Source organism: Carassius carassius, chromosome 28, assembly GCF_963082965.1.
Source record: "Carassius carassius chromosome 28, fCarCar2.1, whole genome shotgun sequence".
In the NCBI taxonomy this organism is placed as follows: domain Eukaryota; kingdom Metazoa; phylum Chordata; class Actinopteri; order Cypriniformes; family Cyprinidae; genus Carassius; species Carassius carassius.
The window spans coordinates 5892818-5914223 of NC_081782.1; the positions used below are offsets into that span (position 1 = coordinate 5892818).

Below are 21406 nucleotides of genomic sequence, written 5' to 3' on the forward strand. Positions count from 1 at the left end.
AGGCCTTCCCACGTATGATTGGGTCATGGGAGGTCAGTGATGCTAGGAGCTAATTGCTCGTCGTTGGAAAGGAGCCTAGGGGGCTGGAGGCCTTCTCTGCAGACCCTGGCATTAGTGCAGTTCGCCTCTGCACTCTTGAGGGTGGAAAAGGTGAGATACAGGATCAGCCCTCTCATCGAGCGCTCTCTATTAGAGGAATGGGACTGTGTAGCTGTGCTTGTGTGTATTTGTGTGGGTGTCAGATATAGCAAGAGAGAGAGACAGGAACAAGGAAAGAGGAGACTCGCATGAGATCTTGTTGGAGGGAGAAGGGAAGGGAGCGTGATCGTGTGATGTGCACACACCGAAAGCACCTGCTCAAGGGAAAGGCTCACAAACAAGCTTGTCAGGAATAGGGCTACACTAAGCATCAGATACCTAGCAAACACACATACAGAAATAAGAGAATGTATACTTACAATCTTGTCAGGAGGAGGGCTGCTGCCCACTAGACACTCCAGCTTGCCCTTGGAATGCTTGACGGCCTGCTGCGTGGCCTCAGCCGTGATGATGGGAGGGCCTGAAGTGTCGGTGTGAAAGAGAGAAATCGTACTGACTAAGGGTGCTAATGAAAGCAAAGGAAGGCACAGAGCTGATGTTCCTTGTGTATTCAAGACCAAGTGCATGAGTCATGTACATAAATAGGAAGCTCGTCAATTAGGAAAGCAATTCACTGATTAATAGAAAAAAAATTACAGCTTTTGTTCCAAACCCTAGTAAGCTAACCAAAAGCTGTGAACTCATGTGGTTTTGAAAGTGAATATATCATGAAGAAAATTGAGAAAGTTATGAGATAAAAAACACAGCATTTAGTTACCGTTGACAGTTAGAGTTACATCTCTCTCTGCCACACCAATCCGAGGCACGATGGCTTTGCAGGTGTATGTCCCAGAATCCTCTTGTGTAACTTCTTTCAGCTGAAGGGTGTTACTATTGCTGAGCACCTGTTAAATAAAATGAACAAGAATAGCCTGGTCAGATCTGTTGCTATACCAAGACATTTCTCCACAGAAATGACCACAGATATAGGCATCGGGCAAGAGTTTGCCACAAACCACATTTATTAGTAATTTATACCTACAGATTAGCACACACCAAGTATAACTATACACTTTCTATCAAATGTCTGTATGGCAGAGCGTGTCATACAGACAGTGTTTGTAATATTTATATTTTTCCACTTCCCGGTAAAGTCTTATCTTTCCAGCGAGTTGTGGAATAAAAATCATTACAGCATGTCAATATTTCCACAGGATTAAGATGGGAAGATTGTGCAGATACACTTAGTTTTTTTTTTGTTCCAGACAGATCAAGCCGTGGCCCTCAGAGATGATTATTACCATTAGCACCAGTCATCCATTCCGTTGCTTGTGCCTCACACAAGAGAAAGACCAATGCCACCAATACCAAGGGGAAAGCATTGACTCCGCCTGTAATTTCGTCTGCAGCAATCTTAATTACTGTCTAAAGCGCTCTAGCCTGGGTCCTCTGAGTCAACCCACTGCTCTAATTAAACCTACGACAATGGCAGTGTGGAATTTTCCAGAGTGTGAGCAGATACTTGTGCTCTTTCGCCCCTGGTGCACTGGTACACACGCCGCGGCCACTTTTTAGAAGCCACTGATCATTAGAGCACCCTCTTTTCCTTCCCCTCCTTCTTCCTCTCAACGCCGCCAAACTGTGATTAATCCGTTTAGCACTTGCCTCGATTTTTCTTTCACCAGCACTCATCGAATTAGCCAATTAATCCATATCTTGTGGCGATGAAGTAAATGCTCTACTTGTGGATCAGATCGGCGCATACTCAGGAAGGGCTGGGTGGAGGGATGTTGTCATGGCAAAATTAACTGATTGCCTCATCAGAACCTTCTGGCTTTTCAGCCTTAGCCTCCCACTCTCTCTCTCTCTCCATCTCTCTCTCACTCTTTCCTTCCTCTCTTGCTTTTTGTTTGCTTTCTCAGGCTCTTTATGAAATCTAATTAAGCAGCATCAGCGAAACACTTACAGCAGAATAGGCTGATGCATTTCACACATCTACTGGAGCTAAACTTTGATTTTAGGCTAGCAATCACTTTACCCATTTGCCAAACTCCTGTAAATGTGCCGTAAACAGAAATGTCATCCATTAACCATCCAGCTCTGAGCAGAAAATCATTTTATCTTTCCTGTAGAGACAGGGGTTGAATTGGGATTTTGCAGGTGGGAGATTTTGGTGTCCTAGATGAGGTGACGTGAACCTGTTTAATGAACCTTTTTTGGCTGAATAAACTTGCTTAATGGAGATGGAATGTGTGTACTGGGCCAAATAATTCCTGGACTGTGGTAACAAAAAATTGTCAAACAAAAGTTTTTCTGAATCACTCCAACCTAATCCTTCCATTCCATAATGAAAACCAATATGCATCTAGAACTCATAAAATGATTCAAACAGGATTGCTGTGACAGTTGTTGAACAGACGGTGTGCCATATTTAGGAAGAAGATAAGAGGTCACCATACCACAGTGGAGCCTTGTTTTGTCCAGGCCAGAGTGAGGGGAGGGTTGCCCGTCCATGAGCATGTGAAAGCAGCATCCATCCCTATGTCCACTGTCTGGGGTTTTGGTTCGGTCAGCAGCTTGGGACCAACTAAAAATAAAAGATGTGTATTCCCATTTTGTTTTAGACCATTTTATTCGAGTATGTCTTTATGTGAACAAAACAAAAATTAATCCCATTATAATGTACCACTAATGGGGGAGGTATGTTTGGCTCTATATTTTGGAAGGAAACAGTGTGACTGTGTATTGTTTCCTTCTTACATATATATGAAAATTTTTCATGCAGTGCCATGTTTACATGTTTATTTTAGAGACTGATTATAAGACTGTTAGACTGTACCAAAGACTATAGAATACCCAAGATGTGTCACTTGTATAGTTTTGAATGGGGAAAAATTAAGCGCTCGATGTGGCCGCTCTATCGAATGAAGCCCGCCCCTTTTTGGAAAAGTCAGCGCCTCACTGCAGCTGTTGTTAGAAGTCCCGGTTGCTATAGAAACAGTCAAAGCCGAAAGAGTCGTGCACCTAGGACTGCACATGCACTCTGGCTGGTCTAGCCTAAAAATATTTCATTATATTTTAACGCTATTTGAGCAAGATACACAACATTTATGAGTCAGTTGTTGTCAGATTTCATTGGTGATTTCCAATATGAAATTTAAATTTGGCGAACAGTTTTGAAGAATTTGATGTTACGCCATTCAAAGAGATAGAAACTGCACTTGCATGCCCGAGAGGCATTTCAAAGATGGCCGCCGAGTGACATTACTGTTTTGAATGAAAATATAACTTACTTAACAGACCAAAATATGTCGCCACAACTAAAAAATGGTGAGTTACAAACTGAACTCATTTATCTGTTTAATGTTACTTATAGTACAACATCTCTGAAGGATATCTTCTTGATTTTAAGGACTTTTTGTCATTTCCTTCCTTGAAAGAGAGAAATACAGACTGAAAATCTCCAATTTTGCTTTGATATTTTATTATGGAGTTGGATGACCACATGAGTACTTACATTGTACATCCACCAAGGTGCTGACATTAGTGCTTCCTACTGAGTTGGAAACTTCGCAGGAGACTGGGTCTGTGAAGTAAGAGTGGTCTACGGTCACCTCCAGGCTGTCACCATTGGCCTCTGAGATAGGAACCCCACCTTTGGACCATCTGTTTGCAGCATGAACATGAAAATTCATTTATTAGATTCACTGGTACATTCTTTGTCATGTTTCACCTTTTATAGTAACAACTATTATTAAAAACAAACACTGAAGCAACAGTGCAAAAAGCATTTAATCTGTAATTTATATCCAATTTGGGATTTACCCTCAAACCTAAATCTGATGGAGTGGATAATCTGGGATTATAAATCTGTTGAGTCTGTTATGATATTGGATGTGCTTACCTGTAACCTGTGATTTCAGGGTTGGCAGAGGCAGAGCAGATGAACAACACTTTTGCTCCCTCCATCACCGTCTGGGGCTGAACAGAGAGAGTCACAGATGGAGGATCTGGAAGGAAACACGCAGGATTAGATTCACTGCAGCAATAGAGGCTTTACAAATCCTTCCCAATGACTTTACCGCCAAGCTCCAGGTGTGTAAATCTGAATCACAATCCTTTTTAAAAATCCATTCCCCTGTCCAATTACAGATCTTTTTTACCATAAAAAACTTGCATGAAAATAGACAATTGTACAGTGCCAGGTAAATACATTTAAACCAAGTCTCACATTTACCGAATCACTAATCTTGAAATACCACTCTCTGGTATTCAAGAATTCGCTATATATATATATATATATATATATATATTTGGTTGTGGCTGCATAAATGAAATAAGTACCACATAATCTGCATCGCAGAAAAAAATAATTTAAAACTACTCACGCTGAACACTGATGGTAACTGAAGTTTGGCGACCTGCAGGGGCGGCTGGGTTTAGGACCCTGCAGGTGTATGTACGTCCAGAATCGCTGTCCTCAGGCACCATGGGTAGCATACTAACCGCTGTTTCTCTCTTTCCATCCTCCATCAAAGTCTGAAAAGACAGTGAAACGGTGTGAAACCGGTTAAAAATTGAGACACTATCAGTGCTGGTGGAACAAATTGCTGCAGCTCTCTGAAAATAGAATGCCTCAATGAAATGTTCTGAAAATAATGTCAAAGGCAGCTCTTAACAAAACTATCCATCATTTCTGTTATGTGTGACACCTTTTAAATTCAAATAAGAAGAGACATTTGACAGACAGTGTGGCTAGTACAATGTTATTTCGCCCTAATGGTTGGTTTACTTCAGATACAAAACACACATCTTGTTATCACTGTTAAAATCACACAGATATGATAATCCTAATCTAATTGTTCTATATTTCCTGATGCAAGTCCTAATTTAATAAGGAATTCCCATGATGTCCGTAATCCCATTTGAGCTCAAGTCTGTGCCAGCACCTCAGGCTGAGCATTGCAGTGAATTAAAGCCGCCATCAGTTTAGTGAGACAGGTGAGCATCTGTGTTTTATGACGTTGCCGGGCCCATTTTGCCTTTAGCACGTTTTCACAAAGATCTGTCTATCAGCTCTTCCTGCTGCACATCATCTTTGAAATCTATTTATTGTGTGTGAGAAATCAATACGCTTAAGTGGGGAGAGGTGTAGAGTCTAGGCGAATTGCTGCCCGCTGAATCTACAATACAGCCTTAATGGAGGATCAGGTGCAATTTTAGGTTTTGGATGATTGGGGGGGGAAGACACAGAGTGCTGTACTGGGGCTGGAGCATTATGGGAAGACAGTTCCCTGGAGAGCCTGAGGGTGAATCGATGGCAGGTCACACACTTAACCTCCGATGCGCTGAAAGCATTTTTACGCTAGATCGAGTCATGACGCCGCCTGTCATCAGCCTTACCACTCACTGTCCTTTTCTTATTGCTCATCTGCTCTCTCCCAACGACTTGCCCCCCGTCTACCTTTTTCACATTCCTTCACTTTGTTCTTTGTGTCTTCATGTTGCTTTTCCATCTCGTTTTCTCCTCCAGCTTAAATCAAAGTGGCTTTGAGTACTCCACCTCGCTCTTAAACAAGCTCATCTTTCCCTCATCTGCTTTCCGTGATTCATCTGTCTTTCTTTCTCTCTCTCTCGCTTTTCTCCTCTTCCCTCGATTCACTGCTGGCTCTTGCCCCCTTAAACGTGTTGTTTAGTGTCGTTTAGCGTGGTCAGAGAGCATGACAAATGTGACACTTTCACAGTTGCAGCCGGTTCATGCTCCACTGCACTTCCCATTGTGTTTCGGCATTGTTGTGGTGGATTTCCCCTCTCTTCTCCAACCCTCTCCCTTTCTTTTTCTTCTCTCACTCCCTCTCTCCCTCCTTTGCTCTTTCTCTCTCAGCGGAAACTGTATCAAACGCTTATGCCTGTCTGAGCTTTGACATGCTCCAGTTATGCTCGAGTATTAGAGCAACAGCGAGAGTGAGAGAAAATAGAGGCACAAAAGAAGGGTAGGGTGATGAGGATGAGACGTACAGAGATTGAATTGCAACTTTGGATGTTCACTATGTGGTGGAGCTAAGGTAAATGACAGGTAAGGGGCAAGACAGAGATCCTAAGTGGTAATCAGCCATAATGATTCTCGTGTCTGCCATAAAGACTGATGTGTCCACAGTCTCACCTTTAAGTAGATGGCATCATGCATTATCTCTCCATCTCGGTACCAGGTAATATCTGCGGCAGGTTTGGCTCCAGATGCCCGGCATGTCAGGTTATGGGGTGTATGAGCTTTGAGACGGACCACTGGCCCTCCATCCACTACGGGATCTGATGGTGGCACTGAAAAAGAATTGGAGATTTTTTTTATCTTCAAGAAAAACATTAAAACTACATTATACATTTCAGATGTGGACGTCTATGTCAGTTCCACTCAATTAGCCTGAAATGTACAGGTGTCCAATCACTATGGGAACCCACAAGTGACATACATCCTAGCATATGTTACATGTACTGTATTTTCATATGTAAAGCCATACCCTAAAGCCTTCCTGACTGCAATGCAGAATCATTTAATTCTGCCAGTTTGACCTATACAGAACAACCTGGTAAATGGACAGATAGATTGAGAGACATTGGCTTTCTCTGAAAAAAGGTTAAGATAGTACTCACGCCCTTTTAACATGGCTGAGATTGCCATTATGAGTCTATTTACAGGCACTCTGCTGCAGGCCCGTTTCCTCTGAATTACTGATTTGTTCATTTGTTTGCACGCCTGTGTGCAAGCCTTGGGCAAATAGTGTCTGCCACCATTGATGAAGGTGTCCATCTCACAGTATTCACAGAAACATGCAAAAAAAAAAAAATGTGGTACATATACTGTGGCACATCTGCCTGTCCTGTTCCTTTTCTCCGAACCAATTTCTGTTTTTGTATCAGAATTGTCTTTTCGAGAGGTCTTTTCGCTGGTCTTGCCTAGGCGCTAATGGAAACTGTGTGCGAGGTGATTCTAATTTCCATGTGGATTCCCTCGAATGCACTCCTGCTGTTGAATTCTTTGACTCTGTTGGATTGCTTTGGTTTTATCCGGCTGCATTGATTTCCCCACATGCCCCTACATCCACGTGCACACATGAAAGCTCACATACATGTGCAAACACACACACACCTCATTCCCTGCACACAGGAGCTGGCATATTCGCTACGCTCTGGTCTGGGATTTCGAACAGTGTGGCAAACATCGGCAGTGTGCAGTAAGGCTATTGTTGTAGCCCTACTTTTCTTCGGTGAGTCTCTGCGGCTGTGCCAACTTTGTTCAATTAGAGGCAGAATTATTTTTATTGTGCAGTAACAAACTTGGCCTTTCTCGCTCTCATATTGCTAAATCTTTAACATCTCATATTTTTAGCCCTTGAAATGCTTGGACTGCAGGGGAAATCTATGTTTTCCAGGTACTATAAGACACGGATGTGTCCAAGTCGGGCCACCAGGTGTCAGCAATGTAGCACTGAGCTAAAATCCCAAGGTCCCCCCCACCCACTGTCGCTAAATGCCAGAGAATATGTAGATCAATCACATTGCATTAATGTAAAAGCAGCCCTGCAGTTGATGAATTCCGTGAGTCACTGTAGAATGTGCTAACTGTGCAGACTTTGACTTTTAACCATTCACGCAAGTCATTTCTGACTGCTGCAATCACATTTCCTTGGCCCTTCACCGTGTTAAGTGTCAGTAGGCTATAGAGTGAGAGAGAAAGAAACAGTGAGGTGGGGTTGGATCATTTTCTCAGTGTTTCTGTCGACTCAGTTTCGCTCTGTTTGAAAAAAATGAGTTCTGTTGTGCCGTGATTTAAAATTGTGAATAAATAATGAAGGCTTGACTTATGATTGCATGGGGGTGGGATCTCTGAAGTGTTTATTTGGAGCAGAGAAATTTGCAGTGTTACGTATTTGAGGCAGTATTTTAAATACTGTTAATGGAATTGGGGACTATGATGAATGCTCTATTCCCCTGCTATTAATCAGCTGCAGGAGAGTTATATCGCAATGGTTTCTTCTCACTCTCAATCACACTCACTCACTCATATCAGAGTTCTTACCCAGCACCGTCAGTTTGGCTCTGTGTGATCGCAGGCCAGCCTGCGTGGCTTGACACTCGTAGACCGCATCATCGCCAAGCTCAGCTGAATCGATCACCAAGCTGTGCTCTCCTGATAGCGGGTCTCCCATCAGAGAGTAACGTACCCAACCTGATCCACACAAAAATCACTGTTAGAGATATACACACACATATTGCCATCACAGATAGGGCTAGTTTTGAGACACTATTAAATGCACATTAAAAACGTATGTCAGCGGCAACATGTGAGATGCCTCGCTTATGCATCCAGTAAGCATAGACTAGCTTCACTGTCCAGGTTGTTGCCTTCAAAACTGCTGGGGAAATCATTTTAAATGTCAATGCATGACATGAGCGGTGATTGATTCTCCACCTCGGACCTAGCAGACGGCTGAGATGATTAGACAAATTAAACGCTAGTTTGCATTAGCCGTGGTGTTTGTTTGCCTTCCCATTTCTTCATTCAATACAACTGAGGAATTGAGGCAGTGACATTACTCAAACACACATCCGCTGCAGAGAAGGGATGCTGCCCTTTACCTGCCAATCTATGATTGGTTTTATCTCCCAGTTGTTAATTGGAAAGAAAAAGATGAAGATAAAAGAAGACTAAGCCTTGGTAAATCGACTTTAATAAGCATTGTGTACCTCCTGGGGGAACGGCATCATTTCTGCCTTGCTACTTGCTCTAAATTTGGTTGACATATAGGAAAGTGGGTTTCTAGCTAATTACAAACCAGTGCACCATTTAGAAGCACCTTGAAAATGAATTAAGTTGACTTCATTTTTTCCTTGTTCAATTAAATTTTCAAAACCGGCTCAGTGTTAAAAAACACTGTTGAATGGAATGACTCACTAACTTCACTCAAACAGTTTTTCGTTGTTTGTTTGGGCCTCATAAAATTCTTACCGGGTAGGTCTCGTTCACCGCCTAGCGCCAAGCCATCTTTGGTCCACTGCACCATGCCCCGGTATCCCACAATCACACAGGGCAAGGTCACTGATTGGCCAGCAACCACTACTTGGTCTTGGGGCTGCTGGGAAAAGTAGGCTGCTTGAGACACTGCAGGAGGAAAACACACACACACACACAAACATTAATACATTAGTTACGGTTTGATATTGTGATGAAATATGTATAATGAGCACAGTTGATCCAAGTAGTTGATCACAGACTGTCCACATACATACATACATACATAGGTCTGTGTGGACCCCAATGATGATGAAATTTACTTCAAACATTGTAAAACCGAAGCATCCTTAAGGGCTTATGACTTTATAACATTGTTCAAATGCAATGAGAGGCTTCAATCTACCATATATACCATATCAACAAACTGCTTAAAAAGGCATGCCATAGCATTTATTCTGTTTGAGTTTTCCTTTAAATGTAGAAGTGCCACTTTTCTTTGTATCATTCTGGCTCTTTGAAATGGGCCAGTAGCTAGTTGGATCACCATGGTTAACTGCAGCAAGACTCTCCCTCCTAAAGCTGAATCCTATCTGTCATTTTGCTCTAACCATTCCAGCTTTCAGGTCAGTGATTTTGTACAGGGAGAGAGATGGGAAAGCACAGAACACATTAGTGCGATAGTATATTAGCGCTGAATCAGCAAGAGCCATTCCAGCTCACATTGACCATCTCTCTGCAGCAGGTAATACTCTTCCAGATACACAATGAAACACAATTTTCCTTGCAGTACCCATGCACTGGGCTCTAGGAACATATTACCCTTTTACACTGATCTAAAACCACTTTGCCTACCCAACCAAACTCTTTTAAGTAAAGTTCAGACAGGAACCACTTTGGCAAGTTTACTTGAGTTTATTGAACACAATTTATCTTTGGCGGTATGGTTCCTTATGGGGGTTCTAGCTCCCAGAATAATTGAACATACAAGAGCTTTAACATTAACCCCCTGGAACCATGAGTTTAGAAATACATAATTAAGTCTTTAAAGCAAACTAGATGTGGCAGTGGTACGTCTATCCTGTAGCCTGGTTATGATGATGGGTGTCTCTCAGCAGTGAGGTCCATACCAGCTAAGATTTCCGAAGCCTTAGTGATCTGAAACAAAGAAGACAACAGCCAGAAGGTGCACAGTAATGTGCTCATGCTTATAATGGGGAGGGAGGGAGGGAGGGTTGCCAGCCGTTGAGCATACTTACAGAGCAGTAGTGCCATGTATATATATATATATATGTCCCGTGTCTTATAGGAGTGTGGTAGTGATTGGAGCGATTTGACAGCTGACCGCATCAGCTGTTCACAGCTTGCCTCCGTGGTCTGACTGACCTAACTGACTGACCACGACTGGTCACGCGGTGTGCTAATTTTATTTTATTTTTTTTAATTTTTTTACAAGACCAGCGAGTGGCATTTGGTTAACTGATTGATGCAGAAAAGGCTTATGTTGCATCATCTTCCGGTTGAAAAAAAAAGCGAACTACGTAACACATTTTACAACAGTTTGGTTTTCTGCAGTTGGCAAGGGGTCTAGGTGTCAGCTGGTCATGACTTATTTAACTCTTTCCTATGCCCATATGGCAAAATGAATAGAATGACATGGAAAACGATGTCCTGTTGAGCAAGAGAATCTGTTACCACTTCCCAGGGTGGGGGAAGTGGTGTTTTTCAGTAAAATTGTATGTTAAACAATCAAAGGAGCTTTCGGCATCCCATGAGAGCCATCCGTAGCGGGCTGAGAAAGGCACCTGGCGCCTCACTGCCTCTATTTAGGCTTTGCTGTCATCTTTCTTTCTCCTTTCTAAACACTTTTTGCTCTGTCTTTTTTGCCTAATTTGCATAGAGGCTCTCCATCCTACTAAATGCACCCAGACTAAACAACAAACAGCCTTCTCTCTCTCGCTATCCCCGTCACTTTTATGTACACACACAGCCTTCTTACACACATTTCTGTGTTTCTCCATTGCAAAAGCTTCATGATTGGATCCGGTGCATCATGAGCCCTCTTGAAAGTAGAAAGATGGCAACCAGCCAGAAGTAACTAATCCATTCACATGAGATTTCAGAGAAGGTGAGGGGGGAAAGGAGAGATTTTAGAAAGGGAGGGCTGTTACTGGTTCTTCAAAAAGAAATGAACTGTCCCCCCCATTTTTTTCTGGCTTTCCTCCTCTTTCTTTGCCCTTTTATTTCTGTGTGGTTAAAAAGGAGAATAGGGTGCCAGTGGTGGATAAAGAGGGATCTATTCAGCTGGTGCTCAACCCCTCTGAAACTTCTCTCTTTGGGCCAGGGGTGTTTAAACAGACAGGGTAGGGGGCCCCACCCCAGGGGGGCCAGCAAGACGGTGAAAGGAGGGCAACATACGGTGGCCAGAAACACATTATTGTCCTCTTGTCCCTTGGATTTAATAGGCCTCTTCATTTCCAATCAATCCTGCTAAATGCAAGTTTAATAGCTTTTCAATAGCGGTTTTCCCCCCCTGAGGGAGCCCAGGATTTTCTTTCTCCTCCATCCTCTCTCACTCTCTGTTGTTCTCACTTTCTCTCTCTCACTTCATCATTCTCACTGCATTTCTTAGAGCTGAAAAGGGGCTTCCGAGCTTGGTCGAGTTTGGTCGAGACTCAATTATCCACTCCATCAAGGGGTGCAGCAAAGACCATCCACCCCCTAACCTCCTACACAACCCCACACCAGAGTTCGCTCTCAGAAACATAAGCTTTCTTTCCCTCCAAGGCAAAGCCAGTGCAGATTTCAGGTCTTTTCAAACTTGCTCTTTTCTCCCACTTGTGCTGACAGTCCTCTTTTCTTCTTTTGAGGTTGGACACAACCAGACAGGAGAAGAAATAGTGCAAGAGGGAGGCACTGCAATAAAATGGACATACCAATTTTCTACTAGGAAGGCAGATTGGTATGTTATAACATAACTGACAAATAGCCATTTTAAATTGTAAATGAAAATAAGATAAAAACACTAATTTGACACCTACTATTTGCTACCACCCTCAGATTACCCTGCATCCCACAAGTGTCCCATTCCCTTAGGAACTTTTACTGAGAGAAGAATACCAATGCTCAGAACTAGTTGTCTCTCTTCCAAAGACCTACCTAGTTTCTTCCCTACTTCATGATTCGAATGTTACTTTTAGTATTAAACCTTTTCTTGGGCTCGTTTACACTAGTGAGTTTTCAATTTAAAACGCATAACTTTTGCGTTTACACTTCTCCAGTCTTTTCCAGTTTTTGCCTTTCAGTGTAAACGGACCAAAACAGAGACTTTTGAAAATGATGGCGTAGCTGCCCACATGATCTCTGCGTATCCTTGATAACCATGTAACCGTATCATGATCAGTAATCATGCTCATTGTTGAACCTGACTTCTTGTTTACACTTTTAAGCGCATGCCCAGTGTGCACAAATGGTCACATGACATGCGTCTTCGGTTATGTAGTGTAGACAGAGATCATTTCTGAAATGAAGCTAAAATGGCAGTGTATACTTGGATTGTTTTAATTCTAAAATGAAAATGCACTAGTGTAAACGGGTCTTAATTTAGTATTATTATCATGCTATTGTATGTTATTGTGAAAAAAAAACTCTAAATGATCAGAAACTAAGTAGCAAATACCTCTTTATTTTTGGAAACAGACTTATGGAAGCCCTCTATGACACATGATTAAAAAAAAGAAGACGACGATCAAAAGAGCTAAATATGACTCTTCTGTCAAAAACAAACCTCTTTTTGACAATATTACTAGCGGCGGTATTTCTAAGCCATGCATTTTACTGTATGTTTATATAGAAACATTATTTTTTGTACAGTCCTGCCATCCCTGGAGCTCCACTTTTATGAGATATTGAGTCTTTTTACAGATACTATAATTGTGTTGCGCTTCTGGGATTCTCCTTTTTGCGTCCGGTACTGGATGAACATCGATTGCAATTAAAGAATCTTGCTCCAGCATCTAAATGTTTACGAGCTGTGATAATTCATCAGGATGAGTCGATGTTTAAGGGCTTTTTTACATTCAATAGTTCCTCTTTAGACCCCTCACTGAGTTGTGCCTCTGTGCATGTCTTTAATCACTCTCTCTCACACACACAAGACATTCACAGCTTGCATTCGGGCCCATTTACAAGTTACGCACCCATATCAATGCACGCACCAGGCCGTATGAGCAATACCAAAAGCATGTTTATTACCCTTGCAACGCATGTCGACATTCACACACACAAACCCACATATACAGCGAAACGCGTTCACACCATGGGAGTGATTCAACGCTTTCCAAACCTTGCTCCAAGAGAAGCTCAACAAAATATCACGTCTGGTTAATGAGTCATTTCAAATTGGAATAATTCCTCCTTGCTGAATTAGCCGATTCTTTAACGGCATGTTAGCGGCTTAATTACATGAGTTCATTCATGACAGAGAAGAGAGGGATGAAAGAAGGAAAAAAACAAAAATAAAAAGGAGGAGGTGTTGAGATGAAGAGCAGTAATGGTGGGAGAAAATTTTCTTTTTTTTTTCCTTTAAGGTAGATGGACTCTTTTAAGGTTTTCTAAGCCTCTCCTGCTTAAAATGCCCTCAAGGAAAAACTGATTTAACACTACCAGAAGTTCATTAACAATAAAGGAAAATTAATATAAATTATAATAAATATTATACTTACATAATGAGCAGGTCGGACAAAAGGCTTGGTATTAACATGTCTGTCTGGCTCATGCAATGTCATTATAAGGTACCATAACAAATAAAGAGGAGCGTGGGATAAGACAGAGAAAGCCATCTCTAAAACCTACGTTGTGATTTGCTCCACAGTGTGTGGCATCTGCATGTGCCTGTGTGTTTACGCGTTCCCCCTTCCCCTAGTAACAAGGTCACAACACACTTGGCCTGATACACTTTAATCCGGATTTTTTCAAAATGGAATATCATTTCACGGCACTGGATGGAAGCAGAGAGGAGTCTGTGTTCATGTGGTGGCGTAAATAGGGCAGGCGTGCTGTGGGGATTGCGGCTCACATTTAGTTGCTACTTTGACACAGTGACTTTGTCTTTTTTTGTCACACGTTAAGTGCAGTTGCAGCTGGGTCTGACTTGAGCATGACATATTAAAGAGCTTTGCTTTTTTCTCTCACTCTCCCCTACTTTCTCCAGGCTGTTTTTAGAGCCCAGGATGCATATCTGCCTCACTGGGACGAACGGTCGAACAGATGTTAGCAACGATCCCTCTCTAGTCTACCCTCGCTAGAGACAGCAGGGAGTCTTGATGGTATTAGTGAAGGTGTATGTTTGTGTGTGTAGCACTTGGTTTTTGCCCCTGGCACAGTTGTGGATAAATCCGAATATTTATCGCATGTCAAGCCATATTTAGACCCCCCCCCCCCCCAGACACTGTTTTGTTTGCCAAAAATGCATGTGCATCATTTCACTGTTGGATCGTTTCATCAAATGCAAGTATCTCAATCAAATTCATTCCACCATTTCCTGTCCTGTAAATAATAGAAAGGCCAAAATCACTGAAATGTTCAATTCACCCTTTTCGTAGCCTGCTCTACTGTTAAGTTCAAACAGCACCTTGAGCATTGTGCTCAAGCCTCGTCTAGAGGAGAGATAGGAATACGAGAGAAAGAAGGGTAAAGTTGTGGATGGGTACAGTGGGGAAAAAGTAACTTACTGGAAATAAACAGGGCTGGCTAAAAGCGATCCATTGTGCCTGCTACAGATAAGGCCACTAAACCCAAGCTGGAAAGAGCTGAGCTCCATTCTGCGCCATGGAATTATCCTTTTGTTTGGTGTGGGTAGACTCTATTGTTTCATTCTCATTGTGGACGGTGAGTGTGTGTTTTTCTGTGTGTGAGTGTGAAATAGTTTAGGCACATGTGAAGATGTGTTACACCAAAGTCCTTGTAACCGTCTGCATTTGAAAAGTCTCCCTTGTAAACATAGCCATCTCCTCTACCTATTGTCCAAACAAACTGAGCCAAAGGCCACTGGTATTTGCTCCTTATGCAGTTTCAGAAGCTGCCACATTTAATTCCTGTCTCCTCATCCTTGTTCTTGCTTTTCCTGTTCACCTGGTCTCATCTTCTGCTCCTTATCGCCTGCCTCCCATTCCAGTCGCATCTTTATTTCTCACTTTCAGTGTTGTTTTGTGTCTAAATTGCAGCCTTACAGCTTTTTAAGAGCTGTTTGCAGGGGTTTAATCCTCCTAGCCTCTTATTCAGTCGGCAGTCTATTGTAAGCATCCTGGCACAGTGCGAGACCCTTTTCAAAACGACCATCCAGCTCATCCATCCATCAAACCTTCTTCCTCTGTCCTTCCCTCTCTTTTTCTAGCCCCTCCGATCCCTTTAGTAAACCCCCACTTTCTCTTTTCTCCTGTCAGCCAGGCCTGATCCCCAACATCAATGCTGAGCAGGGCCCTTTTCACAGTTACATAAGGTGTGACAAATTGTTGATTTGCCTTCTCCATGCCTGTTTCTGCTCCTCTCTCCGCATTCCAGACACCCTGTCCCTCGCTCACTCCCTCCTTGTCCCTGTCCTTTCTCTATTTATCGGCATGAAAATTGCAGGGGTTCAAGTCAGCCTGTCAACAGAGAGAGTGAAACGGGGATGATGGGGGGTCCGCAGTGGCAAGAAAAATCTGAGAATAGGACATAAGAGCTTCCAAGCAGGGGTAGAGAATGCAAGAGCAGGCTTCTGACAGATAGAGGGCTCAAACAAGCCCATGCTTTTAAGAAGGAATGAAGGAATCTATAATCAAGCATCTCACCCTGCAGTTATTTCTGACTCTGTCTTATTCTCTTTTTAGTGGTGTTTGCTAAGAAAATTTCTCATAGTTAAGGTTAGGGATTTGCTGACTATGGACATGAATGATTTATATTTGCATTTGTTTATTTTGCAGAAGATTTTATTCAAAGCGATGAGTAACCCTCAGATCATGTGGCTTGTTTGATGAGTTTTGCGCTTTTGCTTTTCTAAATAATCAGACTTAAAAGTTTTACTTGGCAAATGACAAACTGTCAAGGAGGGACCTAAGCCATCTAGAGACCTGGGTCTAAATAAGTAATCACCTAGAAACCATCCAGAGCAACCTGCCAACCACCCAGAATACCCTTAACCACCAAGATTTGCAAAAGTAAAAAAGTTGTAATCTTGGCCTGAGAACAGCGGGTAACAATGACCACATCATCAGATTGTGTCAACCCTACCAGGTCAGATAAGAAGGATGATAAATGAGAAATATGTGTGTATGTATGTGTGTGTGTGTGTGTGTGTGTGTGTGAGTGGCTCTTAGGTCCTCTACTTGCAGCAGAGTCTGTGTATGTCACGCACTCCTCTATGCTGTGCCAAGTCTCTGGTGAGCATCAGAACTTTTCCAAGTGTCATTATTCCAGCGTTCCCATTCTCACTCTCCCACTTCAGAGTCTAAGAACTCCTCTACTTGCAGACGGAAAGCTCTCTGCTAGGAACACAAAGAGGCTGGGTAGAAAAAAAAACTAGAGAGGGAAGGAAGAGGGGGAGGATGAGATTGTCTCTACACATCAGCCAACTGTCTTGACAAGATGTTGATTGAGTCAGTCTTGTCATTTCATTCCTGCAGGTCTCCTGGTATTTTCTGGAAATGGTTACTGCTGCTGCTCTCCCTTCTCTCACTCTACTTTATCTACTTTCCGTGCCGCCTTTCTCTAATTCTCTCTCTCTTACAACATGCACCAATCTCACTTTACCTCTCTCTTGTTTGCTCTCTGTTTGCTTAGTGTACAGTATGATCTAAGATCTAGTATGCTTTTAAATCATTAGCGTTGTGCTCTTTGCATAAATGTGTGGGTAGCTGAATGCACCAACGTCCACACAAAGATGGGAACATCTACAATCAGTCCGCCTCTGATGGGCCTCATTCACTGTGAGGAAAAATAAATAAAGACAATAAAGACAAATTAATAAATAAACAATGCTTTTATATGCAGTCTCATTTCATTCCTTTGGCTGTGAAGTTGGGGTAAACAACACTGAGAAAAAGCAACACTGTACATATGGCAAGATGATTAAAAATCCATAAAGTCAATGAAAAGATCACATTTAAACATGCCCCGCTTATTTGCCTTTGTTGATCTCTCTGCCCTGCACTCACTTTCAAAAAGCAAATGAAATGAAAACAAAGAAATCTAGCACTTATACTGAGCTATTGGGATGCTAGACTCAATGCCCTGGGGTGTCAATTAATTTAGTCTGGGGATTTGTGGCCTACACTTCCTAATTGAGCCCAGTGGAGGCCCCTGTGGCTCTCCATGCATTTCATAATTAATATTTTTTTTTCCCTCATACTGTCTTTATTATTATTATTATTATTATTTAATGAGGATGAGTGATGTTGTAAATGTATGCATCTCATTAGAGCAAAGAGGGCCATGCACTTTATTGGTCTAAATGCAGAGAAGAAAGGAAAATTAGCTGCAACCTCAGTTGTTAGTGGCATTTTGAAGTCTGTGCATGCATGAGAGTATGTGTGTTGGAAAATAAAGAGAGATGGGTTCAATGAATACCTTGTTAGGGTTGTTCAATGTGTGTGCTTTTTTTACCGCTTGGAGGTTAATGTGGCGCTGGCAGTTCTATTGAAGCTTTCTAATTTGATGTTTTTTCCTTTCGCCTCAAAATAGAGTGGCCATGGGTGAGTGTTGTTTTTGAAGACCACCGATTTTTTTGATGTATGAGAGATTTCATTTCTGTTCTATCACAATTTCCCTTTAGCTTCATTCTGCCTGTTTTGCTTCCTTTCTTGCGACACCTATGTGGTGGCAACTTCTGTCTGCATCACGTAACCGTATACAATTAGACAAACAGCTCCTTCATCTCTCTGGGGAGGGTGGCATAGGCTGAAACAATGAGCTGCCTCTTCGCCGGTGAAAGGGCTGAACCACGCTCACAGACTGCCTTCAAAACCGCCGTGATTAATCGATGTATGTGGTTTTCTCAGTTACCAAATTTTGCATTTCCTTCTTCTATCAAGTTAAGGTGGTAGGGGGTTGGGTAGTTTAATTAAAGACCGGACATTCTTGTTCATCAGATTAGCCTGGACTCAAAGAGTTCTTTTAACATGACTGATGACTTTAACCCCCCAGAACACAAAATAACGGGTGGCGAAAGAGAATAGAAAAAGGATTGAAAAAAATAATACCTGCCGACCTCAATACATCCTGGCTTGCTTAACACAAAAGAGAAGAGGGAGGGAGGAAGGGGAGAAAAAAAAAGTAATTTCTGAAACTCCATTTCTTTGGTGGTGATTAGCAAAGAAGCGTAATTAGGCTGAAATGTGAAGTCAGGATTTTTTTTTTTTTTGGTCTTTTACGGATTGAACCACTTCCTCTCGAAAAATCTGGCCCTGATTAATGAATGAATGATTAATGAGAGAACTAATAAATCAATTAATTATTAAGCAAGCACTCTGAACAAGAGAAAAGGGATGATGAGGGAGAGATTGTTAACGTAGCCACACAAAAATCATAGCTGAGCATAACTGTTATCCAGACAACAAAGTATTACTTTTAGCCAAAAAGGGATGTTTTTTATGTTAGTTCTAGCTAAAAATGTGACATAAGTACATACGTTTTCACTGATTGGTGCCATCGTGTTTCAACAAGACAAGAAGTTGTAACCCCCGAAACGCAGAGGTGGCAAATCTTCCTTCCCCACTTCATCCCTCCTTCCAACTTCCTACACCCTCCCCAGTTAACTAGGACACTCTATCAATCTTTGATAATACTTGGCGTGGGCTATGGCTTGGAGACCAGCGACGGGAGAGTCAAGGCAGCACAGCATGGCGTGATGTATGAAATGTGGGCCGTGCCAGTAACAATGATATACTGTAGCGTTTTCCAGTCAAGTTTGACCTTTTTTCCTCCACTGATATTAATCGCTGCAGCGCCAGAATACATGCCTGATCTATTTTTCCCCCAGGAACCCCGTGCACTTTACAGTGCCGCTTTGGCCTCTCCATGTCTTTGCTAAGCTTTCTTTATCTCTCTTCCTTCTTTATTTTGCTAAGACTACCCCCACATCGGAGTGCACCTTCACACCAGGATGTGCCACCTGGCTGTTATTTTATGATTGGATAGGTTTGTTGTGGCCTTTTAAAAAATGGGACGTGCTCCTGTAAACCTTTAAATCCCCAGTGCACAAGAACCAGCTTAAACATAAGAGAACTTGCTTTTTGATAGCCAGAGATATAGATCTCTATGCTTTGGCTGTGGCATTATTAGCTGAGCATCTGAGCAAGAGGAATGGACACTGAGCTTTTGAAGAGAGTCTCCTGGGGGCTTTGGAACCGGGCAACCTACAGAAGAAGTCAAGAAAAAAAGAGAAGGAGCCTCAAGGCTGTTTGGCAGGATTGTTCCTAGTTAATGTGATGGAAAATGCCAAGTCCCTCTCATGTTCTCTCTTTCTCCCTCTTTCCCTGTCCTCCTCCTTTTCACTATCTTCTTGTTGACTGGTGCTATGCTGCCAGTGCAGAACTGCAGATTTCCCCGGTCTCAATTGACTAAAAAGGGCTTTGTCCCTTTATTTGGGGTGGATCATTGACTAGAGTTTGGGACATATGGTCCCTGTGTGCTGGTCCCTGCTTAGCGCTGCTGAAGAATGCAGTGGGAGGGACACTTGACCTCCTTGCTCTTCTTTAACACCTAGTGTGCCTACTCAGCTAGTGGCGTGATGAACGTAAAAACTTCATTGTGTCTTCCTTTCGTTAGGTTTTTTTTCCCCCTCCTGTTCTAAGCTCTAAAAGTTAACTGACCATGGGAGGAGTGCCGATAACCGACCCACATGTGTTGAATCAGCCATGCTATGTTGAAAAAAACCTCCTTCTTTCTATCCTTAAGCCCTGTTAACACCTGGTATTAAGATCGCTTAAGCAATCCAATCATGAGTGGTCAGCTGAGACATATTGCTGTTTACACCTGGTGATAACTTGCATTTAAAATGCAAAGACAGAAATAAAAAGATGTGGATAGATCATCAGTAAGTTATTTTCTTTCAAAGACAAACCTCAAAATGTTTCTGGATCCTATTTACACCTGTCTTTAGCAATTTCCTGTTTCAAACAGATCTCTAAAAATAGATGTTAATACTAGGTAAACGTCATTCACTCTTTATCTATCCTAAAACAACTTGCACAATTTCTAATTTTGCATGCAAACTCCTTATTCTTTTATGCTTTAACACACACACACACTGTTAGGCTGGACAGTTAAGCAGACAGCAGTAATAGATGGACGCTGTCTGGTTGTGGCAGTATCTCTGATGCCCAGGCCCATATTGGAATGTCTCAGCGTGTTTTCCTGTGATAAGGCTTTTAATTAAGTGTCTAACAAGGACGTCTGGGGGTGTCCATCGAAGGGACATGGCCACCTGTGTACAAGCCCATTATCCAGAGAGACAGAGGGGGAGAAAGAGAAGAAAGAGTGTGTGAGAAAACGAAAGATATTCAAGAGCAGAGAAAGGCCACACACACACATGCATACAGACTCTCCACTCTGTAGGAATCTAATTCCCTGTACGGTCATGACCAGGACACCAACGGATCCAAATTATGATTTACTCACCAGACACCATGACCGCTTTAAAGATTACAAAAGCAAAGCTTTATCATCAAGTAAATCTCAGTTTCTGGGCTACTTTATAGGCTGGTAAACAAGTGAGGTATGTGCTCTTAATTCATTATTCCTGTTCAACCGACACAATGTTGATGCCGGAGCCCAACCTGGATCTATTCTGCTCCACCACAAAAAAACAAAAGCATAAAAAAAAAAAACTCAAACCAAACACCTCATATTTAATACTGTTGGGCTGTACAGCTACTCTAGTCACTTTATTGTGTAGATACAAATTATCGATAAAAAATATAAATTAACATTTATTATTTATTGATATAATATATTCATTGATTAATATGCTTTTTATTTATTAAGTTACATTATTTCTAATTGTTACATCAAACATATTAAATATATAATCACACTATATATTTATACATTATTTGGGTATTTTGTCTATCTATACACCTCAGTTAAATTAAAATTAATGTTAAATGTTAAATCCATTTTCAATTAATTTCTGAAACTATGAGTTTCGCAGATTCCCCAAGCCCTGGCTCCAGCCTCAGCACAATTTCAGTGGAAAAAAGGTACATGAGGTGTCGCTATCGATCACTAAAACATCTAGATAATCTGGAGATTGCTTGCCTGCAGCTTTACAGGATATGGGTT

At 42.0% G+C, this 21406-nt stretch overlaps 1 protein-coding gene across 1 annotated transcript in view; it reads right to left on the minus strand.

Moving 5' to 3' along the window:
* Positions 1-21406, minus strand: part of LOC132107786 (kin of IRRE-like protein 1) — a 44653-nt gene that overhangs the window by 6719 nt on the left and 16528 nt on the right. Inside the window, exons 2-10 of the mRNA XM_059513994.1 lie at positions 9086-9238; positions 8156-8305; positions 6242-6399; positions 4467-4617; positions 3983-4088; positions 3596-3744; positions 2538-2665; positions 857-983; positions 459-559 (exon numbers count right to left, since the gene is read on the minus strand). Of these exons, the coding sequence (XP_059369977.1) occupies positions 459-559; positions 857-983; positions 2538-2665; positions 3596-3744; positions 3983-4088; positions 4467-4617; positions 6242-6399; positions 8156-8305; positions 9086-9238 (1223 nt within the window). The remainder of the gene's footprint in view (positions 1-458; positions 560-856; positions 984-2537; positions 2666-3595; positions 3745-3982; positions 4089-4466; positions 4618-6241; positions 6400-8155; positions 8306-9085; positions 9239-21406) is intronic.